Source organism: Euleptes europaea, chromosome 6, assembly GCF_029931775.1.
Source record: "Euleptes europaea isolate rEulEur1 chromosome 6, rEulEur1.hap1, whole genome shotgun sequence".
Taxonomy (NCBI): Eukaryota; Metazoa; Chordata; class Lepidosauria; order Squamata; family Sphaerodactylidae; genus Euleptes; species Euleptes europaea.
Genome location: NC_079317.1, coordinates 70,616,343 through 70,635,240, shown reverse-complemented (window position 1 = coordinate 70,635,240; position 18,898 = coordinate 70,616,343). Strand labels below are relative to the sequence as shown.

Here is an 18,898-nt window from a genome sequence, read left to right as displayed (position 1 = left end):
TTGGGGCGAACAGCTGGCCCCTCGATCCTAAACCCATGGACGTGGGGGCAGCCCCATTGAGCTGGAGGGGCCGGCTTCCCAGCCCATGCAATCGAATGGGAAGACTGCTGCCTCTCGAAGGGAGCTTAGGGACTGCTGCGGTTTGTGGAAGAGCCCCTCGATCCTGCCCCCTTGGCATCGCTGGGCTGCCTTGCCTGACGCCCTTAGGATCAGGCCGCCTGCTTCAATCCACAATAAAATTGGCACGTGTGGTGCGGGTTAGTCAGACTTTGTAATGGGGAAATAAAGACTGGATCCAGTTATAGGAACTTTTGCCCCAGGATTCAAAGCCCCCCCCACCACCACCACCCAACTTCTTTGCAAAACCATGAAAATCAGGCTGGTTTCCTAGATGGGCGACTAATGCCCGGGCTGGCTTGGCAGCGTGGTGGGGGTGGCTGCCCCCTTCGCCTCCTGCAACGAACCCGCAAGCTGGGCTCCCAACCCTCCTGCCCAGCAGTGTCTGTGTGTGGCCTAGCCTCATTCATCACTCGGGAGTCCTCTCCCATTTTTAAAAAAATACTGCCTGATCCAGTGGAAAGACAATTTGGGCTCCCCTCCACTACCACCACCACCACCTCGCTCTTCCCCCCCCCCCATGAAAAAGAAGAAGAAGAAAGCAAGCCCTTGTCTTCATTTGCATTTGCATTAAAAGCTCGGCTTCTGTCTAAAGCGAAGCAAAGGGGAAGGACTTGGAGCCTATGGGATGGCTTTAGGGCTCTGCCCCCTGCTTTTGGCTCCTCTCCCCTCTCCCTCTCTTTCGCATTCTCTCCCGGGCGCTTTGATCTCTGCTTAACAACAGTAACGTCACGGGGACCCGCGCAGGAGAGTTTGGGGTGGAAGTTAGAAAGTTTTGCAGCCTCCAGAGGGCTGTAGCAGCAGTAGCAGCCAGCAGCATCCGAGGGACTCCTGGAAGAAGGGGGGGGGGGAGAGAGCCAGAGGCTGACTCAGTCCTTGGAGAGCAGAGCTGCCTGCAGGAGGAGAAGGGGAGAGGGGAAGGCGGCGGCAGAGGCAGACATGGAACATCAGCTGCTCTGCTGTGAAGTGGAGACCATCAGGAGAGCCTACCTGGACGCCAACCTCCTCAACGACAGGGTCCTGCAGACCATGCTGAAAGCCGAGGAGACCTGCTCGCCCTCGGTCTCCTACTTCAAGTGCGTGCAGAAGGAGATCTTGCCATATATGAGGAAGATCGTGGCCACTTGGATGCTGGAGGTTGGTCAAAACGGGGCTTTGCAAAAGCTCGGGGGCTTGGAGGGACCGAATCGGAACCGGGTCGGGGGGCCCCCTTCCCATTTCCTGCACCCTAAAGCATATTGCAAGAGATTGAGCTCTTTCTCTCCCCCCCCTCCCGCACACACACACACACACCTCCTTCCGCCGTCTTACCTCTTCGCTGTCGATTTTTGCTAAGCCAAAGTAAGGATAGCCCACTGTCATACATAAGGGGGGGGGTCCTCTCTTACCCAATCTAGAATGCAATCGGGGGGAAAGAAGAGGGGAGAAGTTTTGCAGGTCCCCAAAACGCGTTTCCCCCCCCTTCCCTGGAGCTTCTGGGGGATCCCAAGGTGGGATCTCTGGGTTCCCGGGACGCGCCCTCCAGGCCCGTGGGCTGCTCCTCCAGCTGGCCATGCACCCGACGGGGATTTTATTTTAAATTAATATCCATGGACACGTATGCAAGGGCTCCCCGTGCCAGTATTATGCGCCATCTTTGTTCTTTCTTTTTTTTTTTTAATTGCAAAGGCCAAGCGTTTATTAATAATGGGAGAGGGGGGGGAAGCCCAGTGGGGGGGTCCGGGTCGGAAGCGTGGGGGGACCCGCCGCCTGCGACTTTCCTTTGTTCGGGCCCGGGGGAGAGTCGGCGGGCTTCCCCCCCCACCCACCCTGCAAGGCACGCGGCGAGTTGTCGGGCAGGGTCGCCCTGCGCAAACCGGCGTGGCTCCGGCTCCCCCCGGCCCCGGCGGGCTCCAGGGGGGTGCCGGCCGGACGAGGGGGGCCGGGGGGACATTTTCAGCCTTTTCCCGAAGCCCCCCGACCCCGCCGTCTATTTTTAATTAATTTCCGAAAGGCCCCCGTGTTGCCCGGGCGCTGGGAAACGCCGCGCGTTGCTCGTCTAGGGGAGAGGGGGCCCGGGGGTTTCACTTCGGGGGGCCCCTCTGGGGCGTCCTGCCGGCCCCCTCGCGGGGGGGATCCGCGAAGGACCCCCGGGGGGTTGTTTTCAGGCTGTTTGGGGGGCGCTGGGGATTTTTTAAATATTTTTAAATATTTTTTGAAAAGATGACGTCTGGGGAAAAAAAGGGCTCGCGGCTGCGCCTCCCGACGCCACCTTTGTGTCTCGCCTCTCCGCCAAAGATCGGCAGCACCCAAGCAGATTGGAGCCCGTAGGGGGTGGCTGGGCCATCGCCCCCCAACATCTGGACCCCCATTTTCCCATGGGGGTGCTTGTCGACGGCTCTCAAAGCCCAGACAGCCCCTTTTCTTCTTTTCTGCAAAATGCCAACCACGTTTTTAGTTTTCCCCCACTCCGCATTTTCTCGCGACTTTCTCTTTCAGTTTTTCAAGCTTGGCTTTCTTCGACTTTTTTTTAATCATGCGGGGCATCGAATTTCATTTGTCTTCGCCGCGTGTTACCTGCAAGGGGGAAAAAAAATTCATATCGGTGGGAGGCAAAAGAAAATGCATGCATTAAAACATTGATCACTGATTTCGACTTTCTCCCCTAATTTTGCCGCAGGTTTGCGAGGAACAGAAATGTGAAGAGGAGGTCTTCCCTTTGGCTATGAATTATTTGGACCGGTATCTCTCCTTTGAACCCCTCAAGAAAAGCCGTTTGCAACTTCTGGGAGCTACCTGTATGTTTGTGGCTTCGAAAATGAAGGAGACTATTCCTCTAACTGCAGAAAAGTTGTGCATTTACACTGACAACTCCATTAGACCCAACGAATTACTGGTAATTTCATGTTCATATCATCAGAAAAAAACAAAACCGTAAACGGCACGATAATTTCCTCCGGAGCCTCCCCTCAAAAATAACTCTGCATGAATTTGCTCTAAAGAGATTCTCGATTTACTCATGCAACTTCTAGAACCAATAAATTGTATACGGCTGAATGGTTTAAAGATCAACCCCATTTCCAGCATTTCCGGGTGTGAAACTTGTAATGTTGGTAGCGATCCTATGATACCCTTTGGAGTAATCCTATGGATCTCACCGGGATTTATTTTCACAAATATATGCCCAGAATGAGATGTTCAATTTTGCAAGCCTAGGCATATTTACTTTGAATGTTAAAAAGTGCTTGTGAATCAGACTTCCCTTAACTTGATGGGGGGAAATCAGTCCACATTGTGCAGAAATTAATTGATTGAAAATTCCCTAATAAGTTAAAGCCTCACTTTAGAAAAAAATACAGTAACAAGATGGGGATGGAAAAAGAGGGTGGCTGGCGCCCTCTTGCGTTTGAAGCGCAAACTACAGGCCGAGTTTAATGAACACTGGTTCAGAGCAGCTGGAGGATGGTCGCCCTGGGAAAGGGGGAGGGAAGAGAATTATGTAATTTCCATGCGGAGAGGCATTTCACCCGCCTGCTTCTGTTCTCCTCTGGTGGCATTATAGCTATTGCTATGCTTGGCAAGGGGATGGTTTCAGATGGTGCGCCTTGCCGCCATATGCAAAAGACCAAAAAAAAAAAAACAGCCTTCTTTGGATGCTGTGGTAGCATAACAATGTGTTTCCATCGGTTTATAAAGGGGACTTTATAACCATGTTTCTCCCCCCCCTCCTCCTCCCCTCTCTTTCCCCCTGCAGCAAATGGAACTGCTTCTGGTGAATAAGCTGAAATGGAATCTGGCGGCAATGACCCCTCACGATTTTATTGAACATTTTCTAGCTAAAATGCCTGTGGCAGAGGACAGCAAGCAGATCATCCGTAAACACGCCCAGACTTTTGTGGCTCTATGCGCTACAGGTATGAGCCTCACATCCTCCAAAGGCGTGCGCTCTTGTCTGTGTACCGCCAGCAATCATACCCTCTTCCCTCACCCACTGCCCAGAACCCCGTAGGTGTAAATCAAATTTCGGCCTTGTTAATGCCTGTGCTTAGCACTGTCTCGTTGGCAGAACGTGGATTACTAGGCCAAAGGTGAGTTTTCTAGAAAGATGCGTTTCCTGGGACAGTTTCAAGGGGAAAGAAATTCTTTGTGGAAAGAGACTGTCTTTGGAGCTCAGCTACGCTACAGCCAAACGAGGAGCTAGGTCTCGGAAACCAGACACGGAGCTCCTGCATTGTCAGCTTGAATGCTTTTAAAACTTGGGGTTTGTTTTAGTTCCTGGGGTGAAAGATTTCTGCCTGCTTTTCCTGGAACGTTTAAAGTTGCCTTTTTCTCTCTCCCTCCCCCCTCCTCGATGAGTTGCTAGCTGAGGGTAGGAGGAACACGAAGTATGCACAACTGAGGGTTGTCTGGCCAAGAGCTGAGTCTCTGCTGTCCACACCCAACTGGCCACGTGCTGTGCTGATTCCATGTGTGCATGCGGCCTCCGAGGAGCCAGAGGCTGACTATGCTCCAGAATTTCACCGAGGCCTGGTTTTGGGTTTCAGGCGCAATCTGTGCGCATGTGCATGCCTGTGCAGACTCATTCTGGAACGCCACATGCTTTCCTTGCTGCTGTTTCATTTCCTTAATTGCCGATCCCCTCCCCTCGGTCTTCACAAACAAGAAGCGGGAGTGTGGGATCAGTATGGTAACAGTGCATTCCTGATGTCCAGGTAGAACGGTTACTGCTGGCTTTTTTTTTTTTTAAGCGAGTAGCAAATAGATAACTTTAAAGGTAGAGTAGGGTTTTTGTTTTTAAAAAAAGAAAGATTCCTTCCAGTGAGGCAGGAAAGAGGTGGAATGGCAAAAGAACAAGGAACCAAACGTGGCCTCAGCACTCAGCACGTGTTCTTTTGAACAGAAGTCTGCAGTATGCTGCTGTCAAAAGCAGCACATAAAAGGATTTCGGGGAAATTGATTTTGTGAACGGTGATGTGTCTGAGGGAACAGTCCCAAATGAGGAAGGCATAACTGAGCTTAAACAATAAACATCTATTTGCATTGAAAAGCCAATGCTCTGATACTTGAAGAAACTCTCAGCTGAGTTAGTGATGTCACGCCTGAGATGAATTTGGTAAAAAAAAAAAAAAAAATCAAACCAGTAACAAACCAGGCCCTTATACTACCAGACCTGGTTTAGTAACGCTGCCACAGGATCTCCAAAGAAAAATATGTAAATACTGGCCGTTTTCAGGTTTGCTTTTCATCCCGAACTGGACAGCAGAGTGGCAAGGTTTGGACGGGGGTGGGGGAGACATTCCTTGCCAAGCCCTTAAAATCATTAGCACGTTTTAAAAATACTTTTTAACGGACTGACAAAAGCCAGTTTCAGTGAATCAAAGGGGTTTACAGCAGAGAAGCAAACCTTCCCTGTGGGACAGCCAGGCTTGTAGCCCCCTCGTTAGCCTAATAGCCCTTTTTGTTTCTTTCTTCCCATCCAGCCAACTCTTTGGGATATGGGGATGTTTAACCTGCGTGGTGGCGCTGGCAGGAACAGCTCCACAAAGTGATGAAAACAAGAATAGTTCAAAGGTTGGAGGCTTGCGAAGAGCCAAGTACTTTGATCCGCTGTCAGTGTTGTTATGTTTCTTTTTAGAAGGCACGTCCAGAGGCCTATCTTAAACATTGTTCTAAATGCCATACGTAGAACTGGAAAATAAATTGGTGAATACAGATCTCGTCCAGGATTTTTTATTTTTTTTAGACACAGGCTTAAAGGAAATGTGGAGGTCAACAAGGGAGCCACCAACCCCAGTGGAGTCAGTGGGAATTTTGCCTAAGTAAACAGTGCTTAATAGGGTTTTATGTTGGTGAATTTGTCCCTAAGAGCCACCATTTTTCTTGGGATATCATCAAGAAAAAAATAAGTTCTGCAGTGGCCAGACTTGATTAGGCTATTTTTCTGTTGTGCTGCTCTGATCTGAATGGCAAACACATTTTATTACAACCAAATGTCTGAAGAGGTTTGATCCAAGGCCCCACCCCCCCTGGCTTGTTAGAGAGTATTTGGGGCCCAACCTGGGCTGTATAAGAAATAAGAGAGTACATGAAGGCAGCAAAATAACTTGTTTTCTATAATAGGGTGTCAACGAGGTGGAAGCAGGAAAAATGTTTGAAGGTTTCTGTGTGGCACTTTGTTCTGGATACAAAGACGATCCCTAGCAGAGGTGGTACTAAGAGCAGTTCCTTTTATACTCCTGCTTCCATTGTCTGGCTCAACAAACTGGGTTTGCTTTGTCATTTGTCATTTATTTGTTTTGAATATGTTTTCACCAATGTGCCCCTTTATGTAGTGGGGGGAAAAACTTAGGAAGAGTTGTTTAGCTGAATGAATAAGGACTCTGGCGTGGCCAAGAGGAAATGGTGCTTCATTGATCCAGGCCAAGATCAGCGCTAAAGAGGAGTCCCAGCTCAATGCAAGCAAAACGATTAATAGGAACAAATATAGGGAGATTCTGTATTTCATAATGGGCCTCTAGTTGTCTAAACATCCTCGGTCCCTTTGGGAGGATTACTAGCAGTCTTTAATGTGATTTCACTGTAGCAAAGCCCTTCCTTTGAAACAAGTTTGCCACAATCCTTCTATTCTCTGAGCCTTTCCAAAATTGGAAGTCTCAAGGTATGTGACCAGTTGGAACCTGTTGCATCTTGCAGCCAGTGATTTATGTTCAGAGTTTTGATTTGCCTCAATGAAAAGATTTTCATTCATAGCCCCCAGCTCTCCAGACGGATGGAATTGCTGCTCCCTTTAAAAAGGAAAAGGGGTGACTTGCCTTGTTAGGAATTTTTTTAAAGCGCTACAGCGCCTAGATGCCTGCTTTGTCCTCCCTTCAGGGTGGTTGGCATTCTTCTCTCTCCTCTTCTCCCCCCCTTTTAACAACACTGAAGTTGTTTATTCTTTTTGGATGAAGTCTCAGATAGGCTACTGGGGATGTGTGCTTCAATTGAGGGGGCCCCTTCCCTATTGTCACTGTGTCAGGTCTAATTCATCTCACCGAGGCCCCCTTGTTCCTGAGCGCTCAATAGCGCAAGATGAGGCGATGGAGGCTGACAATAATGCCACACTCTTCACTTGGGGGCATCCAATTACAGCCAAGAGGGGCCCCCTGATTAATATGCTGAAATTAGTGGTCTCTGCCTCAAATAATTCCTTGCTGTATCGCAACAAAAAGTCTGTCCATGCCGCTTGTCTGGAGTGGTTATGGGGACAGACACAAGCTGGTCATTTAAACTCCATTATCACTTTTCCAACTGGGAAAGAAAGAGTGTGTGACTAGGTTTCATGTTCCTAGTTATATTGCCCCCTTAAAAGGAAATACTTTCTGGATTTCCCAAACTTGCTATCGTTTGAATGATCGCATGAATCTTGACCGTTCCTTTAGAACGTGGGACATTTGTTCCACATCTAAATGCTAGAATAAGTTTTCCCCAACTGGGCACCTGCCGAACACCAAATTGGGATTAAGCTGAACAATCAAAACATTTAACAAGCAGAATATGTTTCTTCACTCTTTTGAAGAGTAACCACTAGTAATTTGTTTGGTGAGTTTTATATGATTAGCAAGAAACCAATATTGGGATTATAACATCTCTTTCTGGTAAATGTGAAAATATGAATAGGTAGGAAGGTGTTTTCAGACATAGCAAAATGGTTAAGTGGTACCTATGGACTGCTTTCAGAGATCAGTCTGATCCATCAGTTCATTGCCTTATTACTGATGAAATCATCCATTGGTAGTCTGTTGCCGCTACCAAATTGTGAACCCCACCCCTTCCATGAAGCAGATTGCCCAATTAAAAGGGGCATAGAATTATAAATTAAAATAGGATACATATACTATCTTTGACAGTGAACAGAGAAATAAAAAGTATTTTAATATTATCCAGACCATTTTGTCGATAACATACCTGTCATTTTTGGGTTTTGTGTCCAAAACACTTCAATAGCAGCCTGTTGGAATGCAAATAAAGATTGGCATTGATGGTTCTGGGGAATGGATTTCTCCCATCAAGTGAGAAGGTGTGTTGGTAGCAGGCTGCTAGGATTGTTGCTAAACAGCTGTACAGACAGTTGGCATTTTCTGCTTTCACCTTTACTGTTAGATTTGGAGTCATGTTCCTCGTCTTTTCCCGGTTGTGGTCAAATGCATGAGATGGCCAGATACAGGAAAAGAGACCAAAGGCTAGAAATATAAATTATGACTTTTTAAAAAAAGGGGGAATATCGTTTCAGTTGCAGTTATAGGCCTGGCAATCCTGGGAGGGGCTTAGTAGCGAGACCTACAGCAAGGCAGTCTGGAAGTGGGCCCAGGCTCCTGTCAGCATGGTGTCACATCAGAATGTAACTGATTGTCTGCCAGGTCTTGAGACCCCCTTCACTTAGTTATGCCACATTTACTTAAATCCCCGTTGCCAAGATAGAGATTAGTCGGTGATAAGAGAAAAGGTTGAAGCAGAACATTTGCAAAGGGGAAGCGCTCGTTTAAATCTAGTTTATCCACTTAGTTGTGAGTTTGAGAATTTGAACCCTTGCATATTTACCATTCCCTTCATAAGGAGTGCGAGATTTTGAGCCAAAGCATTTTTATTCATAAATAAACGCCCAGTGGTTGGATGCAAGGATTCCCTGTTGCTAAGTGAATAGTCTTCCTTGGGTGGAGAAAGTTTTCCATTGGAGAAAGATTTCTCATTTGACATTTGAATCCAACCCGTCGTGTTCAACATTGATTCCTTGGGCTGTGATCCTATTCCCATACAAAGAGTCTCATTGTGCTCAGTGGGGTTGTTAGATGCTCTTTTGCATGAAGTTCATTGATGAAATGATCAGTTTGACTAGGAAGCAGAAGGAAGCAAAATTAAGAGAACTACCTAAGTATATACAGGGTTGGATCCAAACCTTGATTCCTAGTGGAGGAGTAGAGGGGGAGATGAATTTTGGCTAATTTTGCCCTCCCACTTCAGTCCCCTGCACTGGGCCTAGATGGTTCCAGGACCTGTAGAAGATTTCCAAGGGAATTCCTCTACTTCAAGGGTAGAATTCCAACCACTGTGCCATAACTCCTCCTGCAGTCTATGCACCTGCCTGTCTCATGGGCTTGTCTGTAGCTCATTTACTGTGATGGGTTGCCTGTAAGGCTGAGTTTAGACACTTTAGCTCCACTGACTTCTTTTTCAAGGCTCAATTAAAAGTGCTTTTAAAAAACAAGCCTGGATATCTAAAAACCCATCATGAACCTGCCCATCCATTAAGAAGTTCATAGGAGGCCTTTGTACAAGTCTCTTGCCTTCCCAGGCGTGGCAGGCTGCTGCCAGACAAGAGGGTCTTTTCCTATGGTGATGCCGATATTTTGAAACTTGCACCCTAGGCAGGTGAACCTCCATCTTCTCTGGCAAAATCCACTCCTGTTCTCTAGTGTTTTGAATACTGTTGATAATCCTTTTATTCTATGCTGCTGCTGCTTTTTTCTGTTTGTAATTGCTGCTGCTAGTTCATGTTTGTGTGCCTGGTTTTATTTATTTTTTAAAATTATTTTTATTCTTCTTAGTACTCTACTCTGCATGTTTTAGCTGACAGGTGGAAGCTAAAATTTTCTAAATACACTGGTGAACACAACATCTGAGGAAGCTGTGCAATCCCGAGTTAACCAGTCTTAAGCCACTTGATTTCAGCAAGTTTAGATTGGAATAACTTTGCACAGAAGTGTTTACAAGTGTTAGTTATCCATTTATGTGTCCAATACTGAAGTAAGTATCCTTGCAAAGGAATACGTGGCCTTCTCAACCTTTTTCTTTTAAAAGGAAAATCGGCCTAGAAGGCCGTGTTCATAGGCACAGCAGCACATACTTACGTTGCCTTTACCTGCATCTTGTCATGCATGTCCACCCCATTAATAGCAGGTTTCATTTATGTGTATCCCCAAAAGTGGAATTATAAACAGGCTCACCTCTGTTTCTTTTTTTGTTTCCCAACAGATGTTAAGTTTATTTCAAACCCACCTTCCATGATTGCTGCTGGTAGCGTGGTCGCAGCTGTGCAAGGCCTCCACCTTGGAAACACGAACACTTTCCTCTCATATCAGTGTCTCACACATTTCCTATCAAAAGTTATCAAATGTGATCCGGTAAGTAATTCTGGTCACCTGAAACTAATGTGTTGGATTGTGCAGACGTGTCTGTCTGTGTGTGTGTGGGCCGTTGAGGCGCAGCTGACTTGGCGACTCCATAGGATTTTCAAGGCAAGAGACGTTCACAGGTGGTTTGGCATTGCCTGCCTCCGCGAGGGCTGAGAGAGTTCTGAGAGAACTGTGACTGGCCCAACATCACCCAGCAGGCTTCATGTGGAGGAGTGGGGAATTGAACCGAGTACTCCAGATTAGAAACATAGGTGTGCTTGCAGAAAGGTTGGGGATAGGACATTTTGGAGGACTCATTCATAGGGTCGCCATGAGTCGGAAGCGACTTGATGGCACTTAACACACACACACTCCAGATTAGAGGACGCCACTCTTAACTACTGCACCATGTCGGCTCTTGTATGCTGGCTGTGCATGTAAAGCGACATAATATCAATGTGACATCAATTCTGTTTGGGTGAAAGTCGTTTTGTTTTCAATGGGTATTTTTTTGTCATCTTCTCCAGCAGTTAACATGTATATTAGTAACCACAGGTAACATTGCACAGGCTGAATCTTTTTTTCTTGTTCTAAGCTTCCTAATGAAACCCTGTGGGTTCTACCCAGCAATGCGCAAATGGAAAAAGAAACATAGGTGTGCTTGCAGAAAGGATTGCACAATATCTTTTGCAACATCTTCCTCTCCCATCCTAGTTTGCTCATGTACATTTCATAGACACACAAGATTTTGTGCAACAAGCTCCTCCTTCTCCCATACTGTACCTCAGGGAGCCATTTTGAGAGTGAAGAAGATGCTGGGTTCACTTCCTGAAACCCTGGGATTGGTTGCACAGGGTCTCACACAAGTAGAAATTCAAGCATTGATGCAATAAATTGACGTAGTGCGAGGGGCCACAGCAGTCTTTTTCTTGTGTTTCCACTTGTGCAGGTGCGCTGGATCCAGCCTCAAGGAAGGAAGGAAGGAAGGAAGGGAATCTTAATCAATCAAATTACATAGACAGTTGCTGTGCCTGTATTGATTTGTTCTATAGAACACAATGCTTTAAAAATAAAGAGGAATTCAGTAGCGTCTACAGTACAGGGCTATACACCATTTTGTTCATTTGAACCCCCTTAAGAATAGTTTTTCACACCATTTACCATAACAAAGAGCCCCAAGAGTGGTCAAAACAAAGGTAAAGATCCCATTAGGTCAATTTATTGCAATTACTTTTACTTAATTGCAATAAATTGACCTAATGGGATCCCTACCTTTGTTTTGACTACTTTTGGGGCTCTTTATTATGGGATCTTGGGCTCCTTACCTTTGTTTTGACCACTCTTGGGGCTCTTTGTTATGTTAAATGGTGTGAAAAACTATTCTTAAGGGGGTTCAAATAATCAAAACGGTGTATCACGTGCTAGGCCTGTACTGTAGATGCTACTGAATTCTTTATTTTTTTAGCCATGTTTGTGCCATTATGTGAAAAGGTAGATGGTCCTAGGATTCTCTCCTTCTCCCTCCCTTTCTTTTTTGTTTAAGTCCTGCAGCTTCCTGGAGATGCTCATCAGTAACTGGTGAGCAATAAACCTTTCATGAATGAATGGGCAGGAAGGGAGCCTACAAGGAAGACCTAAAGTCAATGATCCATGCCCTAATGGTGTGTGAAGTTGGGGCAGAGTTTAGCTTTGTGTTGGAACAATGTGGAAGACCAATAAATAGATGTTTGAAAAAAGGTTCTTGTGAGGTCTCCAAGTGCCAACAATGAGTCAAATAAAGTCAGCCATGTGGTAGGCAGGGCTAAAGTTTCCATTTTATATGTCCATAAATATACAAAATATAAGAGATCTGTAGAAAAACAATGTTTAGGTCCCTGTACATACTGGGAATTCATAATGAATGGAACATTATGGAATTTCGATTGCTAATGCTTGCTTCATCACTGCATTCTGTTATTTTTGCCTTTTACAGTGTTGTTGCGTAATTTAATAAACTTAGGGCAGGTTTATGGAGTCTTTTCTAGGGATCATTGCAAGCCACACATACCATGAACTCTGCCTGGGCTGGTCCACTGCTTCTGTGCATAGTGAAAGAAACTGCCGCAGAACCAGCCTGAGACGAGCAATTTGCACAAGCCAAGGTGTCCTGTTGGCAAAAGTTGCTGCCATATCACATCCTACCTGCTTTTCTGGGTGATTCCTTCTGAATTGACAGTGGGATGCAGAAGTATCAAACTATGGAGCGAGCAGATTCTCTGTAGAAACACTTCCTTGCTCCTTGAGTGGAAACACATTCCACTGAAAGCAGCGTGACTTGCTTCTGTGTCATGTGTTCAGTAGTCTGATTGCCTAACGTCCAGACTCCTGCTAATTCATTTTTGTGCAATCTTTGCAAGTCTCCCAAATAGGCCTCCATTACCTTGAATGGAGGGCATAAAGTGGTATTGCTGAGAGGGAGTGGGATCTGAAAAACAGGCTTCAGGCACTTGCCAAATTTCTGGGGTAGTCTTGCGGGTGGGTGTCAGAGTATGCAGTATAACTTCAGAGTATACAGGACTGCCCTTTTAGGCAGCAGCCTCAGTTTACTGCTGCAGGCTTTGCTCATTCAAACACAGTGATGCTGTATGTGCCCCAGCATTAAATTTGCAAACATGACAACCTGTCTTTGAACAATACAGGTTCTTAACTATGTAATTGGCCTTATGTAATGTGGCTCAGTTTGTGGAGCATCTGCTTAGCATGCAGAAGGTCCCGGGTTCAATCCCCAGCATCTCCAGTTAAAGGGACTAGGCAAGTAGTTGATGTGAAAGACCTCTGCCTTGAGACCCTGGAGAGCCGCTGCCAGTCTGAGTAGACAATACTGACTTTGATGGACCAAGGGTCTGATTCAGTATAAGGCAGCTTCATGTGACATTTGAATTGGGTACTTAACACCAGCTGAGAGACCTGATATCTTGTGCTGATAGTGAATATCTGATTTAAAAGAAAATAATATTTAATCTTTATTGGTACATAACATTGAGACTTCGATTCTTTCACATTACAGACCTCTGAGCCAGGTGGAAAAATGTGTTCTTTTTGTGACCTGGTCAATGTCAAAATGCTTTTTCAAACAGCAGGAGTTTTATAGCTGAAAGTGTAATGGTTGGATCCAAAGGTGCCTTTCAATATGTGGAAGGCATCTTCTGTTTAAAAAGGACTATTTTACACCTCGCACCAGAAAAGTGAAACTAAATCCAAAGATGTAGTAGAATCAGGAAGTGCTGTCGTACCTGTTCATTGTGGCACTGCATGTACTCTTCTGCTAGTGCCTGTACAAACTTGCATATTGTTAGCTATTTACATAACAATCATGGAGTTGTTTGTTTGTTAATCCAGTCTATAATCATTTAGGAGTGGTTGGTGGAGCAGTGTTCAAAAGAGCATCCAGCAAACCCCTTTCAGTGTGCATTAGAAAATCTGCACCAGGGTTCTCAATTTTATCCCTCCAGGGCATTGGAGGTTATGCGGGGGGGGGGGGGTGGGTGTTAAACAACACAGGATGCTGATTTAGTATAGAAGTCCCAGGACATGCTTAGGGCTTTACTCCCTTGTTATGCAGAAGGGGCCATTCAATTTGCCCGATCACAATTGACGAGAAGATTAAAACAGGGGAAGTAAGGTTTCCATCTCCCAGAGATTTCCATGGATCAAGACTCCCCGCCCCTCTCCTGCTGTAACCCTGGCGGGGAAAGGGGACCCCTGAACAGCAGGAGGAATAACTGGAGGATTGCAGCAGATCTGCAAAAATCCCTCCCCCCTTCCAATTCTGGAAATCCTCTGTGGGATCCAATCCTAAGAATCCCAGGTACAAACAGAATCTTTAAAAATTGTACCTCTTACAAATGGCTTAGCAAATAACATCAATCTATCATGTTTATTCCACCTCTCTTCCAAGCAGCTCAGGGTAGCATACATCGTTCCCCCAATATTAGCTGTATTGCAGCTGGTATTACTGTTCCTTTTTATTATAAACATGCCTTTTGGTTTTTCTTGGATTTTGTATAAGGCCAGATATTGAGTTTTTCAAATGCAGAATACATTGATTTTAGCCGTCTGTTTTATAATGGCAAACCAACCACCTCTGCTCATCTCATGCCTGGAATGCCTGGCAGAAGGGGTAACCATGAGTTAGTTGTGACTCAATGGCCCGTTCTTCTTCATCATCTGTAAAAGCCTGCATGGCAGCTTAGCTCAGAATTCACAGACATTATCATTTCATTAACATTTTAAAATGTACTTACAGTTCTTGGCAGAATGAATGACTCAGATAATTTGAATTTTTGTAATTAAAAATTCACCTTGAATCACGAGAAAGTAAAAACTAAAATTAATATCACCCAATTGACATTTCTTTATGGCTCAAGCTTACGTTGGTAGGAGTCCAATTTCTCATTTTGCTTTTGAGCAGTGGTAATTAGAAATCTGATAACCACAGAACTCTTGGGCTGTCTTCCATAAGTCTATTCCTGACCCCATCATCCAAAACAACTGAATTTTGCTTGGTCTTATTTCTAGACCAGAACATTGCTACGTTTGATTATATTTCCATGTTATCCTTTAATACCACTGGAATAGATTTCTTAGACATGTTCATGCATGGATCATTTTGGGTTGGGTCCTACTAGCGGACCACAAAGGTACTTGAATTTCATAGGACCCAAACCCTTGTCTGTAGTTTGCAGTAAATACTAAAGGACTCGTAAGCCTGTTTTGTCATTGATGTTTTCTTTGGCAACAGAACCAACAGGATTTAAACTCAATCAAGTCTTACTTTAAATAAACTTTATTCCATTGTGTTTGTAAAGCTAACACACTAATTGTCCATTTGCTTCCAACATTTGTGTCTCATATAACAAGGTATATGATTGTACAGTCTCTGCATAGTGGGAAAGCAGGATTGTGACCACTCACATTGAATTCTTGTATATGCCTTTGAGTTCACTATACATCCATGTGTCTAACATGATGTTTGCATAGAGTCTTGTATATAAAGACCATACTTTGTATATAGTCTTTCAAAGAAACAGGGCCGACAAGTACGATTCTTGGTGGAAACCATTAATTTAATATTGGTAATTTCCACCCATCCTGACAGCCCAGCACAGAGTCCCTCTACTGAATTTACCATGCATCGTACAGGGAGAGGGGATGTCTTACTTTGTGCTGGGTCAATTCCTCTCCCCATTCTTTGGAATGCTCACAGCCTAGTGGACTGTATGGTGTCACACTCCAGGCCAAATGTGGGGGAAGTTGAAATAAATTCGATACTTTCCTATAAAACGTAGACTTCCTTTGTTTATTTAACAACATAAAGTACATAATTGATAAGTTAGCATATGAAATTGTGCTATTTGGCATATTTATGGAATTTTAAAATATAAATGTATCATTTTCTAAAAGAAACAAGTATACCCAGTACTTGAGAAGAAGTTGCAAACTGCTGCACCCTATACTACCATAGCATATCTATCTTTAATGTTAAAAGTAGAGTACAAATTCAGTAGTTTAAAAAAGGGAGTACTGTTTCGACAGAAACACTCCTATAATCACAATAGGTAGGGTTACCAGCATATCTGGATAATGAGTTAAACTTCATAACATTGAAAATACTGATCCCTTTCATTTTTTATCCTCAAACACCTTATAACACATTAATTGTTGCAAACATTATTTGAATATTAAAAATGTTGTATATGTCCACAGTATGCATGAATTACCATTATCCAATGCTGTACTTTGGCTTGTGTGCTTGTAAAGTGCAGCCAAGTTGCCGCTGACTTATAGTGACCCCTGGTGGGGTTTTCAAGGCAAGTGATTAAGCAGAGGTGGTTTGCCAGAATCTTCCTTGGAGGTATCCCTTCCAAGTACCGACCCTGCTTAGTTTCCGAAATCTGACAAGATCAGGCTATACCATACCATTCCATGGAGATTGTCTTACATAAACATTTTCACGCTACACTTTTTGGGTACCTCTAATTTCGGTTATTCTAAAAGGTCCCCAAAAGTCTTTTTTATGTTATATATTTTGAGTGAGAAAAACCTTGTCTCGAAAAGCATTTTACTCATTCTTAACAGCAAATATTTCATTGGAGGTTTTTCTTGATGTTCCCCAAAATTTTCCAGCATTTCCATTGGAAAAACCGGGACAACATAGAGACCAAAATTATAAGGGGATTGGGGAAGGACTGCAGAAGAAAGAAATGCAGAGGGGAAACAGTGTTGTTCTGTTCTACAAACTGGATTCATGGAAGAAAGCAGTGACTCCTATTATTTTCAGAGAAACTCTGGATTCTTGTCCCAGTCTTTAGGTTCAAGACCGTTTTCTTCACTGCCTTGAATCCAGGGAGATAAGGCAGGATATAAATGTTTTAAGTAAATATATGTATATTACTGATCATTGTACTTGATTACATTTTTAATTCACCCTTCCTGCAAAAAGGCTCAGTGATTTACATGGCCCCTACTTTTATGCTCACAACAATCAAGTGTAAGGCAAGTTAAGCTAAGAGACAGTGACTGGCCCAAAATCACTTAGTAAGCTATATAGCTTAGTGGAGATTTGAACCTGGGTCTTCCCAGGTTAAGTCCAATTCTCAAACCATTATATCATACTGGCAGGATATGCAGACCTGTCTATTTAATTTTATAGGAGAAGCTAGCTCAGCTGCATACTTTACTGACTCTCAGTGGGAGATTGTCAGTGATAAAAGTTTCACAGATATGGAGCCAGGATTTAAACTACTCCGAGACAGATATGAATTGGTTTCTTTCAATCTCTTGAATTTTCTTTCAGTCTCTTGAATTTATCACATAATTACAGCTGAAAAACTCAAAAAGTTCCTGGAAGTGAAAGACATTTCTTAAAAAAAAAAAAAAAAACTTTATGGAAGCCTAGTTCTTGTATTCGTTTCTTAGGTGAATCGTTTCTGGAATTTAAATAAGAATGTGCGGGGTCAGAGACACCATATTAATGTCTCTGCTGAGAAAGGCCTATGGTATGTAGGCAGCCTACAGCATAATGACTTTAGGATATAGTGTGTTTCTCTTTGCTATTTAAAATACTGTGTTTCTGTCAAGAGGAAATATTACACTAGAGTTTAAACCAGTAAAGGTCAAAGGTTATTTGTTTTCAGTGAGCTGTAACTGATGGTCTGATCTGCTTAGAGGTAGGATTAACCTCCCTCTCTCTCAGAAGAGACTTGCTGAGAATTGTTTGCTTGGGTTTTTAATCTTATTTTACCCCCAATGCCATGTGGTAGACAAGATTCTTGTGGTAGCAGAAGCAGTGAAAAGCTGGTAGATCACACAAGAAGCTTCTGAATGGAGGCAGAATTGAAACAGGAAAATAAAGAAAACAGCAGGCAGGTCACCATCTCAAGAAAACAACATTCATTCTCAGTCATGCACATCCTAACACTTTTGATGGCAATTTATCATGGAAGACTGAGTTCACCGCAAGGTTAAATCAGAAAGGCAACCCCAAAAGGAAACTTCAGAGTTCTTAATGCACGGAGCTAAACGTGTTGAGAGAAGCTGGACGTTGTTTGTGAGAAAGGCAGGAGTAAACATTGAGCCAGGAAAAAAGTTTGCGCAAACTACTGTGAGATTGTTTGTTTTTCCCTGTTTAATGCATCTGTTCCCTGTTGCTCCAAGTGGCTGCACTCTTGGCACCGAAGAAGGTGTCACACTGATTCACAGGAATCCACGTTTTGGTGATTAACGGGGCTCTCGTTCCATTTCTAATTCCTGTGACTCGACAATTGGTACACCTGTCGCTACTAGGACAATTTTTTAAAAAAAATAACCATGCTAGGCTGCTGCAGAAACAAGGAATGGCCCCTTAAATGTATTCTGAAAGCTCATGTCACACTATATTTGTCAGAGAGGCCGTAAGATTGGTCTTGCTTTTGCTCTTTTCCTCTCAATACTATTTTGTGTTCTTTGAATGCTCTAATTTATGCTATAAAGTGACAAGGCATTTTCCCCCCGATAGACTGCTTATATATAAAAAGCACTTTGATGTGTTAGTATCTAAATGGTAGCCATATTTTCAGAGTAAGATTACAGTTTGACGTATAGTGGTAGTTTAAAAATGTAGTAAAAACTTACACTGTGCATGTATGTCCTGTCGAGTCACAACCAACGTATGGTGACCCCAGCAAGGGGCTTCCAAGGGAAGTGAGAAGCACAGTTGGTTTGACATTGCCTTCCTCTGCAGAGTCTTCCTTGGTGGTCTCCCATCAAAATACTGACCCTTCTTTGCTTCTGAGATTTGACGTGGTCAGGCTATACCATGCCACCTCCCCTCCCCTGTTTATATCTGAAAATTCTATTTCTTTAAGTGAATTCAGTAGCCATTGGATTAGAGTCAAAGGCTTGAATCTAGCACAGCATTTCCTTTTATGGAAGCAGCTAGATTTCCATGGAGCAGCTAGATTGGAGTCCAGGAGCACCTTAGAGACCAACATGATTTTAAGGGTATGGGCTTTTAAGAGTCAAAGCTCCATTCTACCTGCCATGGAGCATGACTTCCTTGCTTCCCCCTTCCCCAGAGCCCCAGGAACAGTATTTTGGTGGACAATTTGGGCCACAGTGGAAGAGGGAGGCAA

At 44.1% G+C, this 18,898-nt stretch overlaps 1 protein-coding gene across 1 annotated transcript in view; it reads left to right on the top strand.

Moving 5' to 3' along the window:
- The window catches only part of CCND1 (cyclin D1), a 197,033-nt gene that overhangs the window by 174,628 nt on the left and 3,507 nt on the right, over window positions 1–18,898 (top strand). Inside the window, exons 2-5 of the mRNA XM_056850736.1 lie at window positions 1,033–1,254; window positions 2,777–2,992; window positions 3,851–4,010; window positions 10,108–10,256. Of these exons, the coding sequence (XP_056706714.1) occupies window positions 1,057–1,254; window positions 2,777–2,992; window positions 3,851–4,010; window positions 10,108–10,256 (723 nt within the window). The 5' untranslated portion in view covers window positions 1,033–1,056. The remainder of the gene's footprint in view (window positions 1–1,032; window positions 1,255–2,776; window positions 2,993–3,850; window positions 4,011–10,107; window positions 10,257–18,898) is intronic.